Source organism: Tursiops truncatus, chromosome 9 (assembly GCF_011762595.2).
Source record: "Tursiops truncatus isolate mTurTru1 chromosome 9, mTurTru1.mat.Y, whole genome shotgun sequence".
Classification (NCBI taxonomy): domain Eukaryota; kingdom Metazoa; phylum Chordata; class Mammalia; order Artiodactyla; family Delphinidae; genus Tursiops; species Tursiops truncatus.
In genome coordinates this window covers 83,644,051-83,669,314 of record NC_047042.1, presented here as the reverse complement: position 1 = coordinate 83,669,314, position 25,264 = coordinate 83,644,051, and the positions used below count along the sequence as shown (strand labels likewise).

Genomic DNA, 25,264 nt, shown 5'->3' with positions numbered 1-25,264 from the left:
TGTAGGGTCTTCGTTGCTGAGTGTGGGCTTTCACTAGTTGCGGCGAGCGTGGGGCTACTCTTCGTTGCGGTGTGAGGGCTCCTCCTTGCGGTGGCTTCTCTTGTCACGGAGCACGGGCTCTAGGCGCGCAGGCTTCAGTAGTTGTGGCACGAGGGCTCAGTAGTTGTGGCTTGCGGGCTCTAGAGCACAGGCTTAGTAGTTGTGGTGAACGGGCTTAGTTGCTCCGCGGCATGTGGGATCTTCCCAGACCAGGGATCGAACCCATGTCCCCTGCATTGGCAGGCGGATTCTCAACCATTGCGCCACCAGGGAAGTCCCATAATAATTAAAATTTTAAATGTTTATCTAAGTATCACCTAAAACTACCCAGTGGTACGCATATCACACTTCGAGGAAAACTGTTCTAGAAGGGCCAAAGGATAAGCTATGCGTCTCAGAGGTCCATGAGTCTCTTTGGGGTTGAGGCAGGACATGGCGTGGAAGAGGTTTGGGATAAGGTTGTAAGGAAGGGGTACAACAAAAACGCTCCTCACAAATTGTCATTCATTTAGCAACATTTATGGGGCACTTACTCGTGTTGGATATTTATCAAGCACCAATAATAATAGCACTTTCCATATGTAAGACATATGGATGGGCCAGGTCATGAAGGGCTTTGTATATTTGTATAAATAAGGGCTTAGGTTTTATCCAGCAGGCGGTTGGGACCCACTGAAAAATTTCAGAGCACTGAACACACATTTGTGTATTAGAAGTATAATCGATGGCTCCCCAGACTTCACCAGCCTATGGCTCCAAGATAAGGTTCATTTCTCCTACAGGACTGCTCTCCTCGAGCAGTTTCTGGAACTCCCTAAGGTATGCTTCCCTGTTCTACAAGGCCATCCTAGCGATTGCCAGCCATCCTCAGCTCAAACAGTCACAGTTCCAGAGGTATGAGGTCATATCGTACTATCCCTTACCTGGCTTCTTCAAGTGTCTCTGCTCCTTCTGTACCTATCTGCCACACCACCTGACATCCCTCCTGCCTCTCTTAACTCCCCATATACAGCTAAAACCAAGCTGTGATATTAAATAACACTTCATAGATGTGAAGAAAAATTAAAGGCTGGCAGAGAGTCATTTATCTTGCTTTAAAAGGGGACACTGTTAGGCTCAGCCTCAACCCCCCCTCAGTCCCTTCATACTCCCCAACAGGCCCCCAGCACATTATCCATTCTTGGGAGTCTCTTGGCTTACCAGCACTGTCTCTGCCTAGGCTCCTAATACCCTTGGCCCAAGGAAGGGGAAAAGGTAGCTCCTTCCCCTAAGCCTGTTTATTTTCAGCCCCCAGAATAAATCAGTAGGAACATCTATTTCCTTCAAGGGAAACTCCACATGGAAAGCAAGCTTTGAGCTTTATAAGCCAGATAAGGCAAACATAAAATAGTACATTTAGTCAGAGCTAAATCTTAAATGATACCATACGCAGGATATCAGCAGTTCAGCTTAAATCTATATTGGAAGGAAGAATTTCTCCAGTCTAGAATCTAATCTAGATTAGAATTTCTCTGATTTTTCAAGGGCATGATTCTGTTAAGGTATCCCAGTTTACATTTCTAAACAGAACACTTAACATCTCAGTCTGCAGCATTTATTAGAATTATGGTGACTTTACAGTTTCCCTCAAGAAAAATGAGTGGATATATACTTATGTATCTAAAGGGCCCATTATTGTGCTTTTCCTAAACAAAGACAATCCACTGTGAAGTTGAAACAGTGTCTCTACTTCACGTAAAAGAGAACCTAGCAACTCCTCCTTCCATCAATAATTTTCCATGTTTACCAGGCATCCAAATAAAGAAAGATTACACAGAGAATTGCTTGCTTGGTAAAAGATTACCAGGCCATGAAGGCTGGTTAGGAGACTGTCCAAGAAACAAACAGATAGGACCTGAATTAAGGTGACAGCAGTAGGAATAAGAAAACAAACTTTTTTTTTTTTTGCGGTACGCGGGCCTCTCACTGTTGTGGCCTCTCCCGTTGCGGAGCACAGGCTCCGGACGCGCAGGCTCAGCGGCCATGGCTCACGGGTCCAGCCGCTTCGCGGCACGTGGTATCTTCCCGGACCGGGGCACGAACCCGTGTCCCCTGCATCGGCAGGCGGACTCTCAACCACTGCGCCACCAGGGAAGCCCAAGAAAACAAATTTAAGGGATATTTACAAGGCATAATACTTCAAAATGGGGGGGGGGGAGGGATGGGAGCAAGAAGAGCCCACAACGGAGGCGTCCAAGAAGGGCATAAGTTGAAAGAGATTCTGGAAAAAGTGATGACAGTGAAGCCAAAGGTAGAAACAGTTTCTTAGTTACACTCTCGGACAGGAGAACTGAAAAGGCTAAGAGGAACATGAATATACAAGTGAAAGTTCCTTCACTTAGTTAAGCGTTATGTAAGCGTCAAAATGGCCACAGATGGAATCGTTCGAAAGGGGTGGGATTAAATAGGGAAGACCCTAAACTGGTGGGTGTTGATGAAGGGAAGAATTATAAAGAAGGTTGGAATGGTAGTCCGTGGTCCAAAACCTATCCTCTTGCTCAGAGTAAAGAGCAGCTTTCTCGGCCCTCCGAGCGGATCTCTTTTTACGTCTCACATTAAGTGTCCTAAACCTCTGGAAATCCACATTCACGAAGGTGCCCTGTGCTTTGTTGCAGTCTCCAAGAAGTCAGGGAGCTACCTGCCAACTTCCCAGATGATTTGGGAACCATTAACCCTTTCATCACTCCTGGAGGAGAAGCCCACCAGAACCGCGCCAGGAGAGAGCGCGTTCCGCAACGGAAGGGCCCAGCAGTGGATTATAAAAAACGCCAGTGTCATTAAATGAAAACAAGCCCTACATGCCCCTCGCCTCTCTCCAGAGACTGAGCGGCCTGGAGAAGTCGCCATTTAGGGCGTGCCAACCAAATAAAATCTTATTCTGCCCTCTCCGGGCGTGGGCTGCCGGGTCGCTTGCAGGGTGGGCCGTGGTGAGCCCCCTGCAGCGACCTGTCACCGTAGGGGCGGGGACGCGGCCCCGGGGAGCCCACCCTTGGCCCCGCCTCCTCCCGGCTTGAGGAGGAAGAGAGGGCGTGGCCACGTCCCCTGGGGCTGAGAGCGGTCGGCTACGGCCGGGGAGGGCGGGCCTTCTCTCCGAGTGACGGGACCGCGGCCCAACCGGCGCCAGAGCACGGGGCCGACCTTCCTGCAGCTTCTTCCGCTTGCTGGCTGCGGCGCCTGGGACGGTGGCGGTGGGCTTGGGCGCTGGGAAGTCGTCCAAGATGATTAAAAAATTCGACAAGAAGGACGAGGAGTCTGGTACGCGCGGGGCGTCTGACGCCCACCCTCAGCCGCGGGGCCCCCTTCACCTGCCCGCCGCCACCTGCTCTCGGGGACTGCGGACCTGGGGGCGTGGGCGCCGGTGTGCCGGCGGGCCGGAGTTGGAGCCCAGCCCCTCCTCCGACCCACTCCTCTCCAGCCGGGGGCCTGCCCCTAGCCCCTCCCCCGGGCGCCGGAGCCTCCCCTCAAGTCGCGCGCGAGCGCCCGGGCGCTCGCGCGCAGCCTCGGGCTGCTCGGCGGCCCCGCCCCCAGCCCCCCTCCTCCGGCTCAGCTCCTCGGAGCCACCTGCTCCAGTTCGCCAGGGCTGGGCTGCCCACCAGAGTCCGGCCCATGGCAGGTGGCGGAGGTAGTGAGTGTGCGCTTGCGAGAGGCGGGGTGGGGTGGGGTGCTGGTAGTGCAAGGCCCACGGTGGGTCTGGGATTCACGGGACTGAGTGTGTTTGTGAACTTTGTGGTGTCTGTACCTTGCAGTCTCCCCGGGGACCTCTGCTTTGTCCACTTCCGTGCGGGCAAGCCTGCTCCGTGGTACCTAGCTCGTTTAATACTCAAGCATCCAAAAGTGAGTTGCATCTTGATAGCCGTCTTTGGTCCAGAGTAAATGAGGAAGATGCCAAGTCACCTCAAAAAACAAAAAGAAACAACCCCCCCCCCCAAACCCTCAGTGATTGATAGCTGCTCTAAGTGTGGTCGAGGGTTGGGTTAGTAAACCTCTGTGGCCCCTTCCAGCTTGACGTGTATCTAATTCTCTGATAAACTCCTCACAGTAAATGTTAGAAACACATAAAATAGTGCTTTCCTTTAGGGAAATCCAAAGGACCCTACCACAGTCTCATTAATTTTAGTTGTATGGACATGACAGATATTTCTAACATTCATGTAAAAAGAAGGCAGGGAAAGAATACACTCATTTCAGGCAGGGTTTCTGCAAAAGAGAAGTACAGGATCTTACAGGATAGCAGACAGAGCTAGTGTCAGAAGGATTTTAATCAGTTTGTATGCATATTAGTAATGATTATCACTGTGAAATCCAAGTGGTCACTTCACTTGGGTGAGATTTCCCAAGCATTCAGTACCCTTCTGTAGAAAGTAAGTTTGTGTAGGACAACTATTAAAGACATTTTTTTCCCCCCGTAACATAGGTAGTGGCTCCAATCCTTTTCGGCATCTGGAGAAGAGTGCTGTCTTACAGGAGGTATGGCTTGGAAGTATAGTGTGTTTTTTTCTTTTCTATTCCATTTTAGAATGGGGGACAAAGAGCCCCAGAATGCTCTGATACAAAATAAGAATTAAGGAATGCAACTGAGTTCAAAGAATATATACTTGAGGGAAAAAGAAGAGGGGTTACTTGTCATAGGAGAGTCTAGAGCTTATAGAAATGCAAAAATATGTAGACTCTGTCACATGTTGAGAATTTTAAATAAAACACCAAGGAGGTGTTTAGTGCAAGGTTATTGAAGGAAGTTATAGATATTAAGCCTATTGTATTCAAATGATGTAGATAAATATTGTGATTCTTACTTAATAGATAAAGCCCACAAGTTGAAGTAGCAGACCTAAGGGAGTGAATAGTATAGAATGGAAAACCTAGGCCACATCTAATAATTTATTATATAACATAATAAGTTGAAAACTGTAAGCAACATTATTTGGATACTGTGATTAAAATGTATAATAGTCTTTATTTAAGTTGATTTTCTGTAGTCTGTGATAGCAAAGATAGAAAATATATATAGCAATGTTTTTTGTTTCCACAGGCTCGTATATTCAATGAAACGCCCATCAATCCAAGAAGATGTTTGCATATTCTTACAAAGATTCTTTACTTATTGAACCAGGTAAATTATTTTGATTTTCCTCAGATTTGTGTCCTGGGATAGAAATACATAACATGCAGTGAAGTACTTTCTGGCAAGTGTAATTATTTATTTTTTAAAAATTCACTTAATTTTAAAATTTACCGTGTTTGATTAACATAATAATATGTAAAATTTCTTGAGGACGAGGAGTATGACAGACACTTCTTTTTTATTCATGAGGTACCAAATCAGCTAAGCACATGGTAGGATCTCAACGTTGATTTGAATTTAACAAGTATTAGTTAATATTAAAACATGTTTTTTAGATATGTTCAGAAAATAAAAATATATTGCAAAATCTTACACAAATTTCAGATAGATATTTTATCCTTTTGGGGGGAGTATATTATATTACTATTTTAAAACTTTGATTTTAATATTCAAATTTTATACAGGCATACCTCATTTTATTATACTTTATTGCATTTTTTTTACAAATTGAAGGTTTGTGGCAACCCTGCATTGTTAGATGATGGTTAGCATTTTTTTTAGCAGTAAAGTATTTTTAAATTAAGGTATGTACATTGTTTTTTTTTCAACGTAATGCTGTTGCACAGTATAAACTACAGTATAGTGTAAACATAACTTTTATACGCACTGGGAAACCAAAATATTCCTGTGACGTGCTTTATTGCAGTATTCACTTTATTGCTGTGGTCTGGAACTGAACCCACAGTATCTGCAAGGTATGCCTGTATTTATTTTCCCTACTCCACCACTAGCAGTATGATTCTGTGCTTAATTGTTTTGTACCTTAATGTCTTTTTCTGTAAATGGGGATTATGCTAATACCTGTTTTATAAAGTTATAATGATTAAATGATACGATAAATGTGAAGTACTGAGAATAGTCCTGGACACATAGTAAACATTCAGGAATAGTTTTCATTCGGTCATATAGCATATATATTTATTATATACCTGCTGCGTTCTATGCACTGTTTTAGGCACTGGGGATGTAGCAGACAAAACCAACAAAAATATTTGCACTCATGAAACATAGATCCACTTGCACTTTTTTTTCTTTTTAAATTAATTAATTTATTTTTGTCTGCGTTGGGTCTTCGTTGCTGTGCACAGGCTTTCTCTAGTTGCAGCGAGCGAGGGCTGCTCTTCATTGTGGTGTGCGGGCTTCTCATTGTCGTGGCTTCTCTTGTTGAGGAACACAGGCTCCAGGCGCGCAGGCTTCAGTAGTTGTGGCGTGCTGACTCAGTAGTTGTGACGCGCGGGCTCTAGAGTGCAGGCTCAGAAGTTGTGGCGCACGGGCTTAGTTGCTCCGCGGCATGTGGGATCTTCCCAGACCAGGGATCGAACCTGTGTCCCCTCTATTGGCAGGCGGATTCTTAACAACTGCACCATCAGGGAAGTCCCCCACTTGCTCTTATCGTTATTTATTTAATTTTTTTTTCTTGTGTGTGGTTTTATTTTTTTGTTTGTTTCTTGTGTGTTTTTTTGTTTTTTTTTGCTTCAGACTAAAAAAGTCTCATGATTTTTAGTCTAGGGCCTTAGAAAATGTGAGTCTGTTTCTTAGACACACACACACACACACACACACACACACACACACACACACACACCCCCACACCCACACACACACACACACCCCCCCCACCTCAGGTGGTTTACATATGGTGCTTAGAAGACTGTGGTTTCCAATCTGAATTCCATGAGAATATTTTTACTTTACTATACTTCATGACTGAAGACCTCATCCAGAGACATGAAGTTTTGTAGCTTGCAAATGGAGGCAGAGCAACAAGAACATGCTTTTAAATAAAATATATCTATTCACAAACATATATTCTCATGTGGTATTATATTAGAAACATTTAATGCAAAGTCAGTTTGATTTAACTTTTCATAGCATATATTGTGTCCAAGTTGGGGAACTCCAGTCTATAAGCAGAATTTTGAGTAGTTAAAGTTGGTTCAGAGTAGCATGTATTTTTACATTGACCAATACTGCTTTGATGGGCAACTCATGTTGAAACATATAATTATCTTGATAAGGAAGTTACCCACACAGTCTGATAAACACAGTCAACTAGGTGAACAGATTTGGGAACTTTAGCTTTATCTTTTGCCTAGTTCTTGGTAGTGCTTTATGGAAAAATACTTCTAAGTTTCTACTAGAGTTGACATATCCGTATATTCTCTGAGTTTCAAGTCAAAAAGTAGGGACTTAGGATTTACTGTACTAGTATGACTGACAAATAGATGGGCGTCTGTATGTTCTCTAAATATGAAAGAAAGTAAGGGAAATGTCTTGATGATGAGCAAGCTGGGTACTCTGACTTAAGTAATTGTAAACTCTTATACTTTGTCTTTCATCCTAAACTTTCAGGGTTTTTCATCAAAATTTGTTTATTCTTACACCTATGACAAATAGATTGACTAGTTATATTTTTTATGAGAGCTGAAGCCCTGAAAAGTGATTGAGCCCAACATATTATATAGGATTGTTTTTACTGAAGAAGTTAACTATTGAAATGGTAATGTTTCAGGTGGTCTGTGGTCTGCAGTGTTTTGACTATTAATAAAATATTGGGTTGGCCAAAAAGTTTGTTTGGGTTTTTCTGTTACATCTTATAGAAAAACCCAAACGAACTTTTTGGCCAACCCAATAGGTTATCTAACACCTCGCTACTCAGAAATATGTGGTTCCCAGATCAGCAGCATTCGCATCACTGGGAGCCAATTAGAAATGGAAAATTTTAGGGTTCACACCAGAGCCACTGAATCAGAATCTGCATTTTGGGAAGATCCTCTGATGATTTGTTAAGCACGTTGAAGTTCTGACCCAAAGCATGTTTTTAGGGGCTTGAGCCAGTGTCTTGAGATGTATTAGCAGCCCTATAAGCCTTACTTTTATATAACTAATCTGCTGCCCTTTTGGTTGGTCCCTTTTTACCATGTTTTCTGGGATTCCTAATAGATAGTTCTTTACAGTTTAATATTTATTATGCTCCTATGATATTGTCAGGCATTGGATTATAGAAATGTAGAAGGTATGATCTCTGCTCTTAGGCAGTGTAACAATAACATCCTGTTCTGATAAGGAAGTCAATTTACTATCATTTTCTATCTCCTTGTAAATCACAGTTCTTCAGGGAATTTAAAATAGTTCCTGCTAAAAAGTTAGATACCACTGTTCTAGAACTTTCATAAAAGCATGGTGTATGATAATGGATTATTTTAAATAAGGAATGGATAAATGGCTATGTAGGTTTATAAATTAAAAGCCAGAAAAATAGCAAAGAGGCACAATGTTTATACAGAGAGTTTTTCCTGAGTTCTAAAAGATCTTTGCAGAAATAAATGGAAAGTCCTTAATTTTTGTTGAGTTTAAGAAATTGTTTTAATTTAAACTTAATTTAAATTACTTAGGGTGAACACTTTGGAACTACGGAAGCCACAGAAGCCTTCTTTGCAATGACTCGATTGTTTCAATCTAATGATGTAAGTCTTTTTTTTTTTTTAATTCTTTTAGGCTAAAAAAAGCTCCTTTTATCTGTTTTCCTTGGGGGAACTTAGAGTGCTCCAAATTAGGGAAAGTTGCTTGAAATGTTTAAAATTACTTAAAAATTTTCTCTTCATAAAATTTATAAATGTTCATTAAAGGACATATGAAAATGAAAGAATGAAAGTATATAGTTCAAAGCTGTTCACTCACAGATCTACCATCTGTGCAGTCATGAAGACCGCTAATATCCAGCTTCTGGCGTGACACTGCGGAGGTGGACTGGTATAGAAGTCAGAGGACATAGCTATCACATCTCTAAGTTCTTAGTCAAGTTTCTTGTGGGCCTGGGGTTGCTGTTGGCAGATGAGAAGACGCGCTGGATGCAGAGTGGGGAAGGGACATGGAGTAGGGAAGAAGAAGAGTGAGGACAGACTAAAGCTGCCAGCACCTCTGCATCTGTCTCTCATTACCTTCGACCACCCTGACTTTCAAGCATAATGTGTGCTTCACTTCTGTCTTCCAAATGTGGCACATATTTCCTTTTTGCCCAGCTCTGACTCAGAACCATCAGAGAAGGGGATTGTGGGACCTGTATTTCTCAGCTTTCTGTTAACATAAATTGGCCAAATTGTGCAGTTCTTTTGGTATGCATTGCATATCATCACAGGCCACATTTTGTGCCTGACCCCGAGGATTTTATAGGATTTGAGTCTGGTTATGTGTCTAGATAGTGAGCAGTTTGGGGATTAGGTCCTCAGGAACATCGGTGTCCCATGTAAGGCAACTATCTCAGGGAAAGTCAGTGCACATTCTTCAGGCAAATGGAGCCTAATTTCCTCAGACAGGGTATGAAGGACTGCTTCTGCTTGCCCAGGAGGCTTGGAGGAATTTAGAGGTTCAAGGTACTTCACTTCATCAGAATCTGCCCATATGTCCCCATTCTGATTTTCAGGGCCCCTCTCCTTGCCAATCATGGTCCTAACTTTAACATAAAATGGCTCACAGGGGGTAAATTGAATTTGCATTGTAATTCAGTCACCTGCAGGATATACTTTTCAGAAATCTCAGCCCTGTGTCCACATGGCATGAGGCTTTTTATTAAGGCATTATGGACGTTTTCTAGTCCCTGACATAGACCTTAAGCTGTGAATTCAAAACTCCGAGCTTAGCATTTTCTTTTACCTAGTTTGCCAGTGTACTTAGAAGGAACTAGCCCATTATACAACTCATTTTTACAAAAATGTTCTATGGCAGCAACTAGTTGATTACCCAAACCTTTGTCTTCTATAGTCCTTGATTATATTTGTCTGCAGGTGATGATTTAAGTATTTTGCCACAGCATGCCATGGATGACTAGTGTCCCCTTTACCACTGGAGACAGGGTCATTAATTCCTTTTATCAAGTCAGAAAAGCAATTTCAGATTCCTATCCTTAAGGCCCTATTTCCCTTTAATCACTTCCTGTACCAAAATTTGGGGTTCAATCAGGGAAGCAGAATTGCTGTGTTCATTATTGAATTATTTATTAGAGGAATTAAACTAGAAAACGAGGCATTTCAAGCTGCTGGAGAGTGCGGTCACGGAGAGGGACTATCATAAAAGTTGTGGAAGGCTGCTTCACGTGTCTTGTGGTAGGCCAGAGGCTGTCGCTGCTCACAGGGCTGGCAGTTGGGAAGAAGAGCTGGACGTGGAGCAGGGAAGAGGATGCAGAGCAGGGAAGAAATAGCGTGAGGACAAACTCGAAGCTTCTAGCACAGAGGTTGTATTAAGAGAAGAAGACATGAAGTAGTTTTCTAGGAAATGGATTGGGGAAATGTAGGATTGTTGGACAGGACGCATGGCCCCTTCAAGTTAGTGGTCATGAATTAAAGTATTCCCAGGTAGCATGGTGAATGTTTTTCTCCAGCTACAGGCTTCAGGTTAAGGCATGGAACAGTTAAAGATGGGGTTTAATCAAGATTGGGGTTTTGCCATGTTAGTAAGCAGAGGGAGGAACAAGGAAATTGAGTGATTGAAATATTGACTGTGGAGTCTGTGCTTGGTTAGGAGGCAAGTAAGAACGGGGGCTGATTGGGACAGTAAAGAGTTGATGGAATCAATGGCTTGTAGGTCATGATGGAGCGAAAGAGTTGAGTCAGGAGTGGTGGTTGGAGAGTGAATGCTTGGAAATGAAATACAAAAGGGGTACTGTTATTGAGTAATGACCAGGATATTTTATTTTTTTTTGTAGTGACTGAGGTTTAGTAACCATGTACAGCATGATGTGATTTGTTTTGATGGTCCCTTAGGCAGAGTATGGCATTAAGGATATGATTTTTTGTGGGGAAGATGAGGGGGTTTTGCCAGTGGCATGTGGAACTCCTTCCTTTCCCAGCCTTCCTTTACCAGAGGGTAATAATTATTTTGAGATTGGTATCCTCCTATGTTTATATATTATATCTGTTTGTATCCATAATATATACTTAGTATTTTTGTGTTTTAAAATATAATCTGAATGATGTCATCTTGATATTATTTTGCAATTTAAAAAATTAATGTTTTTGAGATCTGCCCACTTGCTACAAGTACTTTTACTTTATTCTGTTTTACTGCTGTATGGAATCCCAGTGTGTGAATATACAGTATTCTTATTTATTTATCCATTCTCCCATTGGTAGATCTATAAGTTGCTTCTACTTTTTTGCTATTACAAATGACATCACACATAATGTTTATGTACATGTCTTCTTGTGCACATAGAGAATTTTTCTGGGGTAGATACCTCTAAGTGGAATTTCTAGGTAATGCTATTTATACGATCTTGCCAAATTGATCTTAAAGGGTTGTACTAATTTACACTGTTTGCTTCCAAATCCTTACCTGCTCCAAATAATAATTTCTATTATCTGATCTAAATATTTGCCATTCACAAGAAGGTGATATGGCATCTCTTTGTGGTTTTAATTTGCATTGCCATATCACTGCCGAAATTGAAACTCTTTTCATATAGTTAATGGCCATTTTACTTTCCTCCTCTGTGAATTGTCTGTTTATATTCTTTGCTTATTTATATTCCATCTATTGATTTATAGGTTTAAAACTTTATTTTAGCCTTTAAAGAATCTGCTTTGTTTTTTTAATTTTAAAAATCAGCTTAAATATACAATAAAATTCACCAATTAAGTGTACAGTTGTGTTTTGACCAGTGTATAGAGTCATGGAACAATCACCACAGTCATGATATAGAAACTTTTCGTCACCCCAGAATGTGCCCCCATATTTCTTAGTTGTCTATCTCCTCCCTCAACCCCTAGTACCTGGCAATCACTGATTTACTTCCTGACAACATAGTTTTGCATTTTCTAGAATTTCATTTAGATTTAATCATATAGTATATAGTCATTTATGACTTTTATGTCTTGTTTCTTTCCCTTAGCTTTTGAGATTGATCCAAGTTTTTGTATGTATCAGTAGTTTGTTCATTTTTATTGCTGAGTAGTATTCCACTGTATGGAGGTAGTCTTTATTTATCCATTCACAAGTTAATGGATATTTGGGTTGTTTCCAGTTTACAGATATTATAAACAAAGCTGCTAAAAATATTCAAGTACAAGTCTTTGTGTGGACCTATGTTTTCATTTTCTTTGGTTAGTATCTAGAAGTGGCATTCTTGGGTTTGCATTTCCTGAATGATGAATGTATTAAGCATGTATTAAGCAAACATATGCTTATTTGCCATCCGTTTATCTTCTTTGGTGAAGTGTCTGTTGAAATCTTTTACCTTTTTTTTTAAAAAAAAATCAGGTTGTTTATCTTCTGCTTATTGAGTTGTAGGTGTTCTTTTTATTTTCTGAATACAAGACCATCATCAGATAGGTGTTTTGTAAATATTTTCTCCTTCCCAGATCCCAGTCTGTGGCTTGCCTTTTCATTCACTCACCACTGCATTCTTTTTCTTTTTTTTTTTAAGTATAATATACAAATGGTAAAATTCACGCTTTTTAGGGTATAGTTTTATGAGTTTTGACAAATGCATACAGTAGTATTATCATCACTGCAGTCAAGATTTAGAACATTTCCATCACTCCAAAAAGTTCCCTACTATATGATCTATTCCTCGCATCCTCAGGCCCAGGAAACCAGTAATCTCTTTTCTTTCCTTATAGTTTTGCCTTTCCAGGAAGTCATAAGAATGATATCATACTATATGAAGCCTTTTGAGTCTTCTTTTCAGGCACTTAGCATAATTCATCTGATATTTGTCCATGTTACTTTTTGTGTCAGTTTACTCCTTTTTATCTCATTGTAGTAATTTGTTGTATGGATGTACTCAGTTTATTTGTTCATTAGCTGAAGAGCATTTGGTTTGTTACCATTTTTTGGTGGTTATGAATAATGTTGCTATAAACATTCATGTATAAGTTTTTAAATGTAAGTTTTTATTTCTCTTGGGTAAATACCTAGGAGTGGAATTGCTGGGTCATATGATAGGTGTATATATGTTTAACTTTGTAAGAAACTGCCAACCCATTTTCCAAAGTGACAGTACCATTCCCCCCATTACTGTATGAAGCTTCTAGTAGCTCTGCATTCTAGCCAGCACTTGGTATTATATGTTTTTTGTTTGTTTGTTTATTTTTTAATTTTAGTCATTCTAATACGTATGTAGTAGTATCTCTTTGTAGTTTTAATTTGCATTTTCCTAATGACTAATAATCTCAAAATCTTTTTATGTGCTTTTGTTGCCTTCTATGTATCTTCCAAGATGAAGGATCTGTTCATATCTTTTGCCCAATTTTAATAATTTGGTTGTATATTTCCTTATTATTGAGTTTTGAAGGTCTTAATGTATTCTGGATAGAAGTTGTTTATCAGATGTTTCCCAAATATTTTCTCCTAGTCTGTGTCTTGTTTTTTCACTTTCTTAGTCTTTAACAGAGCAGAAGTTTTAAGTTTTGATGAAGTCCAGTTTATCATGGTTTTTTTTCCTGTTATGGATTGTGTTTTTGATGTGTATTATAGAAATCTTTGCCTAACCCAAGGTCATAGAGATTTTCTCCTATGCTTTTTCCCTAGGCATTTTGTAGTTTTTGTGTCTTAAATTGCTTTATGATCATTTTGAGTTAATTTTTGTACATGATATAAAGTGAGGGTTGAATTTCTTTTCATCTCCTTCCTCTTCCTCCACCACCCCCTCCTTTTCCTCCTCCTTTCTTTTCTCATCAAATTCTACTGGAGTAATTGCATACCAATATGGAGGGAGGAGGAGCAGGAAGAAATAATGATGATTGTGTTACAGTGGCACATTGGAACATTCTATTATTTTCATTGCCATATATATCTATTCTTATTCCAGTATCACACTGTCTTGATTACTGTAGCTTTATAGTAAGTTTTAAATCAGGTCGTGCATGTTTTCCTATTTTATTATTATTTTTTTCCTTTTCAAAGTTGTTTTGGCTCTTCTAAGTTCTTTGCATTCCTCTATGCATTTTAGAATCAACCTGTTCATTTCTATTAAAAAGGCCTGCTGGAATGTTGATGGTGATTGCATTGACTCTAAAGATCAATATGTTCAACTACAAGAAAATTTAAAACAAAGAGATCAATTTGAGGAGAATTGACATTATAACATTATTGAGTTTTCTACTCCATAGACATGGTATATATTTCCCTTTATTCAGGTCTCTAATTTCTGTCAGCAGTATTGTAGCTTTCAGCATAAAAGTCTTATACATATTTTGTGAACTTTATCCCTGAAGCAGTTAACATTTTTTATGCTATTGCATTTGTATTGTTTGTAGGTAGTCTATAGAGATTAAATTGATTTTTGTATATTGACCTGTTTCCTGTGATCTTGTTAAATTTATTTATTACTTCTAGGAGTATTTTGGGAGATTCCTTAGGATTTACTTTTTTCAGTCTGTATGCTTTTTTTTTTTTTTCCCGGTACGTGGGCCTCTCACTGTTGTGGCCTCTCCCGTTGCGGAGCACAGGCTCCGGACACGCAGGCTCAGCGACCATGGCTCACGGGCCCAGCCGCTCCGTGGCATGTGGGATCCTCCCGGACCGGGGCACGAACCCGTGTCCCCTGCATCGGCAGGCGGACTCTCAACCACTGTGCCACCAGGGAAGCCCTGTATGCTTTTTATTTGTTTATCTTACCTTTTTGTCTTCTTGCACTATTGTATAGTGTGAATAGAAGTGATGGTAGAGGACATCCTTGCTTTGTTCCTGATCTTAGAGGAAAGGTATTTAATCTTTCACCATTAAATGTGATGCTGGCTCCAAGTTTTTCATAAGTGACCTTTATCAGGTTGAGGAATTTCCTTTCTGTTCCTAGTTTGCTGGGAGATTTTTTTTTTCCATAAATGGGTATTGAATTTGGTCAAATGTCTTTTCTATATCCATTGAATTATTGTGGTTTTCCTTTTTTAGTATATTAATATGGTGAGATGCATTTATTTTCCTGGAAAATATAAAATCTTTGTTTTCTGTTTGTTAAAATTTGTTATGGATTTTGAGTCTGTGGTCATGAAATATATTTATGTATAGTTTTTTCTTGGGTTTTGTATTTGGGTAATGTTGGCTTCATAAAATGAATTGAGAAGTGGTTCTTCCTCCTCTGCTCTCTGGAAGAGTTTTTCTAGAATCATTATTAATTTTTCCTAAAATGTTTGATGGAGTTCACTATTGAAACCATCTTCATTGTAGGAAGGTTTTTGATAATTAACTACTTTAAAAGGAAATAGATATGCTGCTATTCAGATTATTTGTCTTCTTTTTTTTTTTTTTGCGGTATGTGGGCCTCTGACTGTTGTGGCCTCTCCCGTTGCGGAGCACAGGCTCCGGACGCAAGGCTCAGCGGCCATGGCTCACGGGCCTAGCCGCTCCACGGCATGTGGGATCTTCCCGGACCAGGGCACGAACCCGTGTCCCCTGCATCGGCAGGCGGACTCTCAACCACTGTGTCACCAGGGAAGCCCTATCTTGCTGTTTTAATTTGCCTTCCCCTGATGACATATAATGAGGAGCATCTTCTCATATACTTATTTGCCTTCTGTTTTTCTTCTTAAGTGAGGTATCTGTTAAGGTCTTTGGCCCATTTTAAAATTAGGTTGTTTTTCTTATTTTTGACTTTTAAGAGGTTTTTCTGTTTTTTGGGGGGTTTTGGGGTGTATTTTGGATAACAGTCCTTTCTCAGTTATGTGTTCTGTAAATATTTTTCCCAGTCTGTGTTATCTTCTCATCCTCTTGACATTGTCTTTTGCAGAGCAGAAGTTTTTAATTGTAATAAAGGCTGACTTATCAATTATTTCTTTCATGGATGATGCCTTTGGCGTTGTATCTAAAAAGTTATCACCATACTCAACATCATCTAGGTTTTCTTCTAGGAGTTTTATAGTTTTGCATTTTACAGTTAGGTCTGTGGTCGATTTTGAGTTAATTTTTGTGAAGAGTGTAAGGTCTGCGTCTAGATTCATCTTTTTGGCATGCGGATATCCAGTTGTTCTGGCACCATTTGTTGAGGAGACTATCTTTACTCCATTGTATTGCCTTTGCTCCTTTGTCAAAGATCAGTTTACTGTATGTATGTGGGTATATTTCTGGGTTGTCTTTCCTGTTCCATTGATAAATTTGTCCATTCTTACGCCAATACCATTCTGTCTTGTTAGTGTTTACTGCTTTCTTTTTTTTTCTACTCTTCATTCCTTACTGTATTTCTGAGTTATTATCTAGAATAATTTTCCCTGTGCCTGAAGAATATACCTTCTAGAATCCCATCTTTTGTAGACTTTAGATATTTTATCCTATGCAAGACCCTGGGCTTACACTTCTGTGGCTATGAGTTGTGTGTTTTTCCATTTTGGGCACCTGTGAATTTCCCTTCATTTTCCCTTGGCTGTGTATTAAAATTTTTTTGTTCCTGTTTTATTCAGCATTTCTGTGTATTTGTTTAGGCAGTATAGTTGTTAAAAACACATCTTTGTCAACACTACATTGTCACTCTTTAATTTTAGCCAATTTGGTGGGTGTGAGGTGGTATATGAAATGTGGTTTTAATTTGTATTTCCCCAGTGACTAACAGTGTTGAGCCTCCATTTTTTGTGCTTTAGCTAAATTTTTTTGTATCTCCAGTTTTATTCTGCTTCATGGTAGATTTTTGCTTGGGGGGGGGAGTGTAAATTTTCTTCTGCTCTGAAGTTTTGATTGTCATTTTTTTTGCTTTCTTCTCATAGTAGCTTCATATGGATGTGATATGCCTCATTATCTGCCCCCATGCTGCCTTTCTCATTCTGGGGTGATTTTTTTCTCTGTTTAATCACCATGAGAATCCTCACTCTGTTCTGCCTGTTCCTTAATGGGCTCAGTAGTCTCCAACAGATCCTTTGTACAGCTTGGACTCTGGAGCTGGGTCTGATGTATTTGAGTTTCACTACTTATAAGAAATATGAAGTTACTTGGTAGAGAATGAGGCTAGACAGGCTAGAGGAACCAAGGCTTTGAGCATTGAGTATGAGTGTTTATGAATAAAATCAGAGATCCAGGTGAGGAGAAAGGGTGGGCGAAAATTTGTTTAACACTTCTTTTGGATCCAGGTATCCATCTAGAAATCTTGATAATTGAAAATAGTAGTTGTACAACCACAAATACCTTAAGAAAAAATATGCTGAACTGAGGAAAACACAGAGTCTGCATGTCTCTCTGTATATATTTTTAAAGAATTTAAAAAATACATTTTCTAGGACAAGCCTTTAGCACCTTGAAAAACCTGTCTTTGGACTCACATTGTCACAGTCACAGTTTGGGTCCTTCTGTATAAAGATCCATGTAATTAACTGAATTTTTGAATTTTCATCTAGGTGTCTTCTACTGTTAGTGCATCAATTACTTGTGTTTAGGAAATACTAGAATTTTGAATATTTTCTCATCCAGGCCTTTTTTTTTTTTTTTTTTGCGGTACACGGGCCTCTCACTGTTGTGACCTCTCCTGTTGCGGAGCACAGGCTCCGGACGCGCAGGCTCAGCGGCCGTGGCTCACGGGCCTAGCAGCTCCGTGGCATGTGGGATCTTCCTGGACTGGGGCACGAACCCGTGTCCCCTGCATCGGCAGGCAGACTCAACCTCTGCGCCACCAGGGAAGCCCGAGAATCTTTTTAAGAATAGCTTTCTAAATATATTGACTTGGGGCCCTCACTTCAAACAGTTTAAAAAACCATTTCCTTATGAATAACCTTTTGCCTTTTATAAATAATTTTTCAGCAAACATTGAGAAGAATGTGCTACCTTACTATCAAAGAAATGGCTACCATCTCTGAGGATGTCATAATTGTGACAAGCAGGTATGTGAATAGTTAAAACCTACGATGTGATTCTTACATATTTAGTGGAGTATTTGTTGTTCTCTTTCTGTTAATTTTACTTTTTGACTGTAAGAAAGCCAGTAGGAATTGAAAAGAACATAATGTCTTAAAGCATTCTTTTCTAAAATGTGGTTGTCATGTGAAAACCATCTCTGTTTAATAAAGCTGAGAAAGAAGTCACAAAGGATAATACTAATAGATTTGATTACATTTTAAAATGTCATAAAAATATATAAACAAAACTAAAAAGTAAATGATACATTGAAATAAAATATTTATTAAAAAAATTTTATTTTATATTAGAGTATAGTTGATTTATGAAAAAATATAACAAGTACATCAAAAGGCTAACATCTATAATATATAAAGAACTCTTATACTTCAAAAAACTCCAAGTGATACTTCATAAAATAATCAATATAAAGGATCTAAATATCTTTAAATAGTCATTCTCACTAGTAACCAAAAAATGTAATTAAAAATTCAACAATGAGTTACAATATTTTTTTGTTTTGTTTTTTGTGCTTTTTAAATTCAATTTATTTAAACTTAAAAAAAAACAAACCCCAAAACAGCTCCCCCATTTCTCCCACTCCCCCAGTCCCTGCCTCTGGGAAACCACTAGTCTGATCTCTGTATCTCTGTATCTATGAGCCTGGTTTTATGTATTTACTTATTTATTTAGATTCCACATATAAAAGAGATCATATGGTATTTGTCTCTCTCTGTCCGACTTATTTCACTTAGCATAATGCTCTCAAGGTCCGTACATGTTGTCACAAATGTCAAGATTTCATTCTTTTTTAATGGCCGAATAATATTCCAATGCATATATGTACCCCAATTTCTTTATCCATTCATCTGTTGATGGACACTTAGGTTGTTTCCATATCTTGGCTAATGTAAATAATGCTGCAGTGAACATGGGAGTGCATATATCTTTTTGAATTAATGTTTTCTTCAGATAAATACCCAGAAATGGAATTGCTGGATCACATGGTAGTTCTATTTTAATATTTTGAGGAACCTCCATACTGTTTTCCATAGTGGCTGTACCAATTTACATTCCCACCAACAGTGCAGAGGGTTCCCTTTTCTTCATGTCCTAAACAACACTTGCTGCTTCTATCTTTTTGATAGTAGCCATTCTAACAGGTGTGAGGTGATAGCTCATTGTGATTTTGATTTACATTTTCCTGATGATTAATGATGTAGAGCATCTTCTCATGTACTTGTTGGCCATCTGTATGTCTTCTTTGGAAAAATGTCTGTTCACATCTGCCCATTTTCAATCAGATTGTTTGTTTTTTTTGCTATTGAGTTTATGAGTTCTTTATAAATTTTGAAAAATTATAATATTTTGCCAGTCAAATTGGCAAAAAAGAAAAAAGGCAGTCAGTACTTGTAAGGGATATTGATATTCTTGTATACAGGAGGTAGAATAATAAATTGATTCAGTCTTTTTAGAAAGCAGCGTGGCAGCATTTGTTGAATGTTTGAAAGGGTTTATCCCTTTGATCCAGTAATTCCACATCTATGGAATTATCCACAGAAAACAATCAGAGATAGCACAGAAATATTTATATACAATGATGCTTATTGCAACACTGTTTACACTAGCAAAAAGGAAAAAACAACTTGAATGTCTGACATTGTTAAAAATGATCTAATTAATCATGTTTTAGTCATATTATGAAATATTTTAATTTTTTGAATATATTTTTGAGACATCTTTAATGATATGGAAAAGTCTTCAATAAAGTGCTAAATGAAAGTTGGATTCAAGTCTGTGTATTCCCTGTAGTCTCTTTTAAAAATATTCTAAGTATGCATATAAAAATATATGATTGGATATACACTGATATATTACCAGTAAGTTATCTCTGGGTGTTTGGAATTGTGGCTATTTATTTTCTTTAAACTTTTGATAATTTCCAAATGTCCTAGAATGAGTATGTATAATTCAGAGTCCTAAGATATATAACAAATGTTATTTAGAAAATAGTTACTAACAGTTATTAATATATAGTTGTAGTTAATAGTTACTAATTATAACTCATTCAAGTGAATCTGGTATTTGTACAAGAAAATAAGTTTTGGAGGAGGGTACTTACGTTTAACCAGCAGTTGTATTGAATGTAGTTTCATAATATTAGTAAAGCTTTCAGCTGAAAATAACACAAAGCCAGAATTAAATAGTAACAAACAAAATAAGCACAGAGTAGCTGGTGTTGGTTCAGTAGTTCAATAGTGTCAGGGCTGGTGTCTCTTAAATTCTTCGGGACGTCCTCACATTATTGCAAAATAAGATGCCTGAATTACTGGCAGTGCACCATTCAAGGTGGGAGGGGTACTGAGAAGGGGGCCAGAGAGAGCCAGTGCTGTCTGCCCCTTTTATCAGGTATGCAAAAGCTTTTCCCAAGGCAATTTTTAGATTTTATTTGGCACAACTGTGTTATGACTAACCTTAGGAGGCCAGGAAAGTGAGTATATAGCTTTTATAGCCCAAGGGGCAGGCTTGGGAGAAGGGAGGGGATTAAAAATGGGTATCGGATTAGTCAGCTAACAGTGTGTGGCACAAATACAAAACAAAAAAATCTTCACTTAGATTGCTAGATTCACTAAATATTGGAAAAATTAAAAATAGATTAATCAACTGTTGATTGAGGGTGTTTCGTTCCTTTGTTTAGCTGTTAATACTTCCATCTGAGTCCTGTTAGGCCGCTTTGAATCATGGTTTGCTTCTCGTTCCTTTTAAGTAATTAGTAGATGTAGTAGGCAGAATAATGCCCCCTCCACCCCCAAGATATCCCTGTCCTAATTCCTAGAACCTGTGAATATGTTACATTACATGGCAAAGGGGAATTAAAGTTGCTAATCAGCAGATAAGGAGAGTATCCTGGATTATCCAGGTGGGCCCAATATAAGGATAAGGGTCCTTAAAAGTAGAAGAGGGAGGCAGAAGAAAAGCGTCAGTAAAGAGATGTGATGATGGAAGCCGGTTCAGAGGGATGCACTGTTGTTGCTGGATTTGGAGATGGTGGAAGGGAGCCATAAGCCAAGGAATATGGGTGATGTCTGGAAGCTGGAAAAGGCAAGGAAATGGATTTACTCCTACAGCCTCCAGAAAGGAATGCCATGCTGCTGACACCTTGATTTTAGCCCAGTGAGACCTGTGTTGGACCTCACCTTACAGAACTGTAAGGTAAATAAATGAATGTTGTCTTAAGCCTCTAAGTCTGTTGTAATTTGTTACAGCAGCAATAGAAAACTAACAGATTTTTGCAGTATTTAAGTGTATCAAATCAATACATTGTATACCGTACAGTTACACAATGTTATATGTCACGTATATCTCAAAACTAGAACAAAAACCTAATAGAGACTTTGGTACCTGGAAGTGGGGTGCTGCTGTAACAAATACCTAAATATGTGGAAGTGGCTTTGTAATTGGGCAGTGAGCAGGTGCTGGAAGAGTTTTGGGGAACATGATAGAAAAAGCCTACACTGCCTTGAACAAACTGGTAGAAATATGGGCGTTAATGACTCTGCTAGACTTGGAAGTGAGGAGCAGGATAGAGAAAACATTTATCATACAGCATTGTGAACAGACTGTTGATAGAAATATGGACATTAAAGGTGTTGCTGGTGAGGGCTCAGAAGAAAATGAGGAAGGTATTAGAAACTGGAGGGAAGGGGATCCTTGTTATATTGTGGCAGAAAGCTTAGTGGCATTGTATCCTGCAGTTAGGTGGAAAGCAGGGCTTGTAAGCAATGAATTTGGATATTTAACTGAGATTTCCAAGCAGAATGTTGAGGTGTGGCTTGGTTTCTTTTTGCCACTTGTAGTAAAATTTGAGAGTAGGGTAATAAATTGAGGAGAGACCTGTTAAACATGAACCAGGAGATCTTGATAAATACCAAATCGTTATGTTGTACACCTGAAACTAATATAATGTTGTATGTCAATTACATCTCAAAAACAAAACAAAAATAAACCAGGAGTTGTTGATTTTGGAAATTGTCAGCCTACCAAAATGGCAAAGGATGCTAAAATCAAGAGATGTGTGTTGGGAAAGCCTTCTCTAGAGAAAAAATCAGAGTTACTCTACAGCCTTTTCCTGAAACCTCAGAAAGATTTAAAGGTCAGCGTATTCACTCACACAAAACACTGAGAGATGAAGGGTGTGACTCATAGATTCCCTCAGCATCTAAGCAGAAGCCAAAAATAGAGATGGGATTATCTAGGCAAGATCTGTGGAGGAGCCTCTTGTCTAGTGGAGTCTCTGTACGTATATGGTAGTCCCACAAGGCTCGTGAGAATCTTATACCAGCAGAAACACTGCCAGCTTGGACTGAAAGGAACAGAGAGGTGAAGTGAAAGAAGGCTATCAGAGCCCCAAAATTCTACAGGCAGGAAACAGGCTGATAAGACTCCTCAGCTTTAAACACAAGCTGCCCTTTATAAAAAGGAAGGATGGCTCGGAGGGCGGAGGCCCATAATGTAGAGCTGAGAACCATAGTGAATTCTGCCACGACTTGAAACCGCTTCCAGTTTGCCTGGCTGGATTTCAGAATTGCTTGGGAACAGTAACTTTTTTATCCTTCCATTTTCTCTTTTTGAACAGGAACGTCTGTATGTGTTATCCTATGGCAGTCCCATCTTTGTTTTTCAGAGCAGGGAACTTGTTTTTTAGTTTCACATGTCCATGCATGGAGAGGAATTTTGCCTCAGGATAAATTATACCCAATCTCACCCATCCCTGATTTAGATGATTTTTGATGATAAGATTGGGACTTTTGAGTTGGGTGAGATTTTGGAGTTTTTTTTTTTTTTTTTTTTTTTTGACTGTACCGCATGGCACGTGGGATCTTAGCTCCCCAACCAGGGATTGAACCTGTGCCCCCTGCATTGGAAGATGGAGTCTTAACCACTGGACTGCCAGGGAAGTCCTGAGATTTTGGACTTTGAGTTGATGCTATAATGTGTTGATTTGGGGGGGATCTTGGGATAGGGTGAATATTATCTTGCGTATGAGATGGATGCAGCCCTGCTGACACGATGATTTTAGCCCAGTGAGACCTAAGTTGGAATTCTAGCCCATAGAACTAACTGTAAGATAATAAATACATTTTTGTTGTTTTAAGCCACTAATTGTGGTCATTTGTTATAGCAGGAATAGAAAACTAATATATTAGATGACCATTCTACATACATAGACAATTGTGTTAGCTTGGTAAGAAATCATGGATATTGAGAAAACCTAAAGGCAGACACTTCACAAAAGAGTATATACAGATAGCCAATAAGCACATGGAAGTGTTCTCAATATTATTAGTCATCAAGGAAATGAAGATTGAAACCTCAGTGAGATACCTTTTCATACTCACTAAAACGGTTAAAATAGAAAAGCCTGACAGTACCCAAATCAACAAGCCTGCTCCAATACCAAGTATGGAACTTGGTGTATGGAACATTTGAAGCTTTCCTACATTGTAGGTGGGAATGTAGAATGAATGATACAACCACCACAGAAAAAGTTTGTCAGTTTCTTATAAAGTTAAATATATACCTACCCTGTGGCCAGTAATTCCACTGCTAAGTATTTACCCAAGAAAATGAAAATCTTTGGCCGCAAAAAAGACTGTATAAGAATTTCATAGCAGCTTTGTGGTAGCCCTAAACCAGAAACAACCCAAAAGTTCATCAACAGGAGAATGGTTAAACCAACTGTGTTATATTAATACAGTGGATCAATACTCAGCAATAAAAAGGAACAAATTGCTGTTTCAAGCAACAACACAGATACATTCCTAAAATAATATGCTGGAGCAAAAGAAAACACATGCTGGATGATTCTATTTATATAAATTCTAAGACCAGTCAAAACTCACTTGTGGTGACAGAAACCAGAAGTCTGGTAGGTTGGAGGAGACTGACTGGAAGTGGTCATGAGGGAACTTTCTGAGGTGATGGAAGTGTTCAGTATTTTATTTTGGGTAAAGGTTATATGAGTGATCACAATTGCCATCTAACTGAACACTTAAGCTGGCATTTTTATTGTATATAAATTACAACTCAGTTAACAAAAAGAAAAACATGAAGAGATTTAGTTAGTGGCTTAAGGATGGTCAAGTATATTGACAATCTGGTTATACTGTTCTACCCCTGTCTGATGAGACTCACCAGTGAAAAGCTGCATCTGAAGATTGCTTAGAATTCTGGAAATGAGTCCTGAGGAATGACCCATCACTCACATGGGGAGTAGCATGGGGGAATGGGTTTCAGTATGTGATTAGTTACATCCCTAGTCTCAGAAAATCAAAAGAACGTTCATAGGCCATGGTTTAGGAAGAAATAAAGGGGCTGTAGAAACGGCTGTCTGGCAGGCAGTTTTGATATCAGTTGTGGGAATAATGTGAGGATTTGGGCAGGGGGAGGATAATACTTAGCTTCCTGAGGGAACTAAGAAGCTAAGACCATCCACAGACTTGGTAAGAAACATTCAAACCTGAAACAACTTTTCTATTTGAATGGTGCTGCTGTCCCTGACGTTATGTCTGCCAGGACTTGGTGTAGAGCAAGAAAGGAAATGAGATACTATTCTAATCTGACTTAGCCACCACTGTAGTGAAACTTCTCTCTCAAAGATTTCCAGTAATCTCTTAATTGCAAAATCCCAAAGCTGATTTTTCGGTCTGTATTTTAATTGACCTCTCTCTTAGTTTTAATATGGTTAAACACTCCCTGAAGTTCTACCGTCTTTGGCTTTCAGAACCATAGTCCTGAATTTCCTCCCATCTCTGATTATTCCATTTTATTCTTCCACAGAAGTGGCTGTTTTATTCTGCCTGTCACCCTAAATATCGGCATTCCCTGGGGTTCACATCAATGCTTTTGCCATTTCCCAAACTCATCATGCTATTTGATACTCTGTATCACTGTACATGTTTCTCCCTGTGCCTGCATTTACCCTATTTCCTTTTCCACAAAGCTCAAACATCATTTTATGTATTGACTTTCCTGTTCTTGACAGGTTAGTCATTGTCTCTTCTGCTGTTCTTATAACACTTTGTTTTAACCTCTATTCTAGTGTTTAGTACATTGTGCTGTAATGATTTGTTTACATGTTTTTCTACCCACTGTACTGTTAGTTCCTTGAGAGCAAAAATTATATCATATATGACTTTGTAACATTAATTCTTAGAAAAGTGCCTTGCATGTATTAGACACACATTAAAAGTTTGT

General features: G+C 39.1%; 2 protein-coding genes across 3 annotated transcripts in view; both read left to right on the top strand.

The window, feature by feature from the left end:
* TSGA13 (testis specific 13) overlaps positions 1-3,043 on the top strand; it is a 39,091-nt gene extending 36,048 nt beyond the window's left edge. Inside the window, exon 8 of the mRNA XM_019923780.3 lies at positions 2,694-3,043. Within this exon, the coding sequence (XP_019779339.2) occupies positions 2,694-2,863 (170 nt within the window). The 3' untranslated portion in view covers positions 2,864-3,043. The remainder of the gene's footprint in view (positions 1-2,693) is intronic.
* A 169-nt stretch (positions 3,044-3,212) lies between these two features.
* The window catches only part of COPG2 (COPI coat complex subunit gamma 2), a 129,705-nt gene continuing 107,653 nt past the window's right edge, over positions 3,213-25,264 (top strand). For both annotated transcript variants that reach the window (XM_033863273.2, XM_019923320.3), the window contains exons 1-5: positions 3,213-3,333; positions 4,493-4,545; positions 5,108-5,188; positions 8,596-8,667; positions 17,915-17,994. In XM_033863273.2, the coding sequence (XP_033719164.1) occupies positions 3,297-3,333; positions 4,493-4,545; positions 5,108-5,188; positions 8,596-8,667; positions 17,915-17,994 (323 nt within the window). In that variant the 5' untranslated portion in view covers positions 3,213-3,296. The remainder of the gene's footprint in view (positions 3,334-4,492; positions 4,546-5,107; positions 5,189-8,595; positions 8,668-17,914; positions 17,995-25,264) is intronic.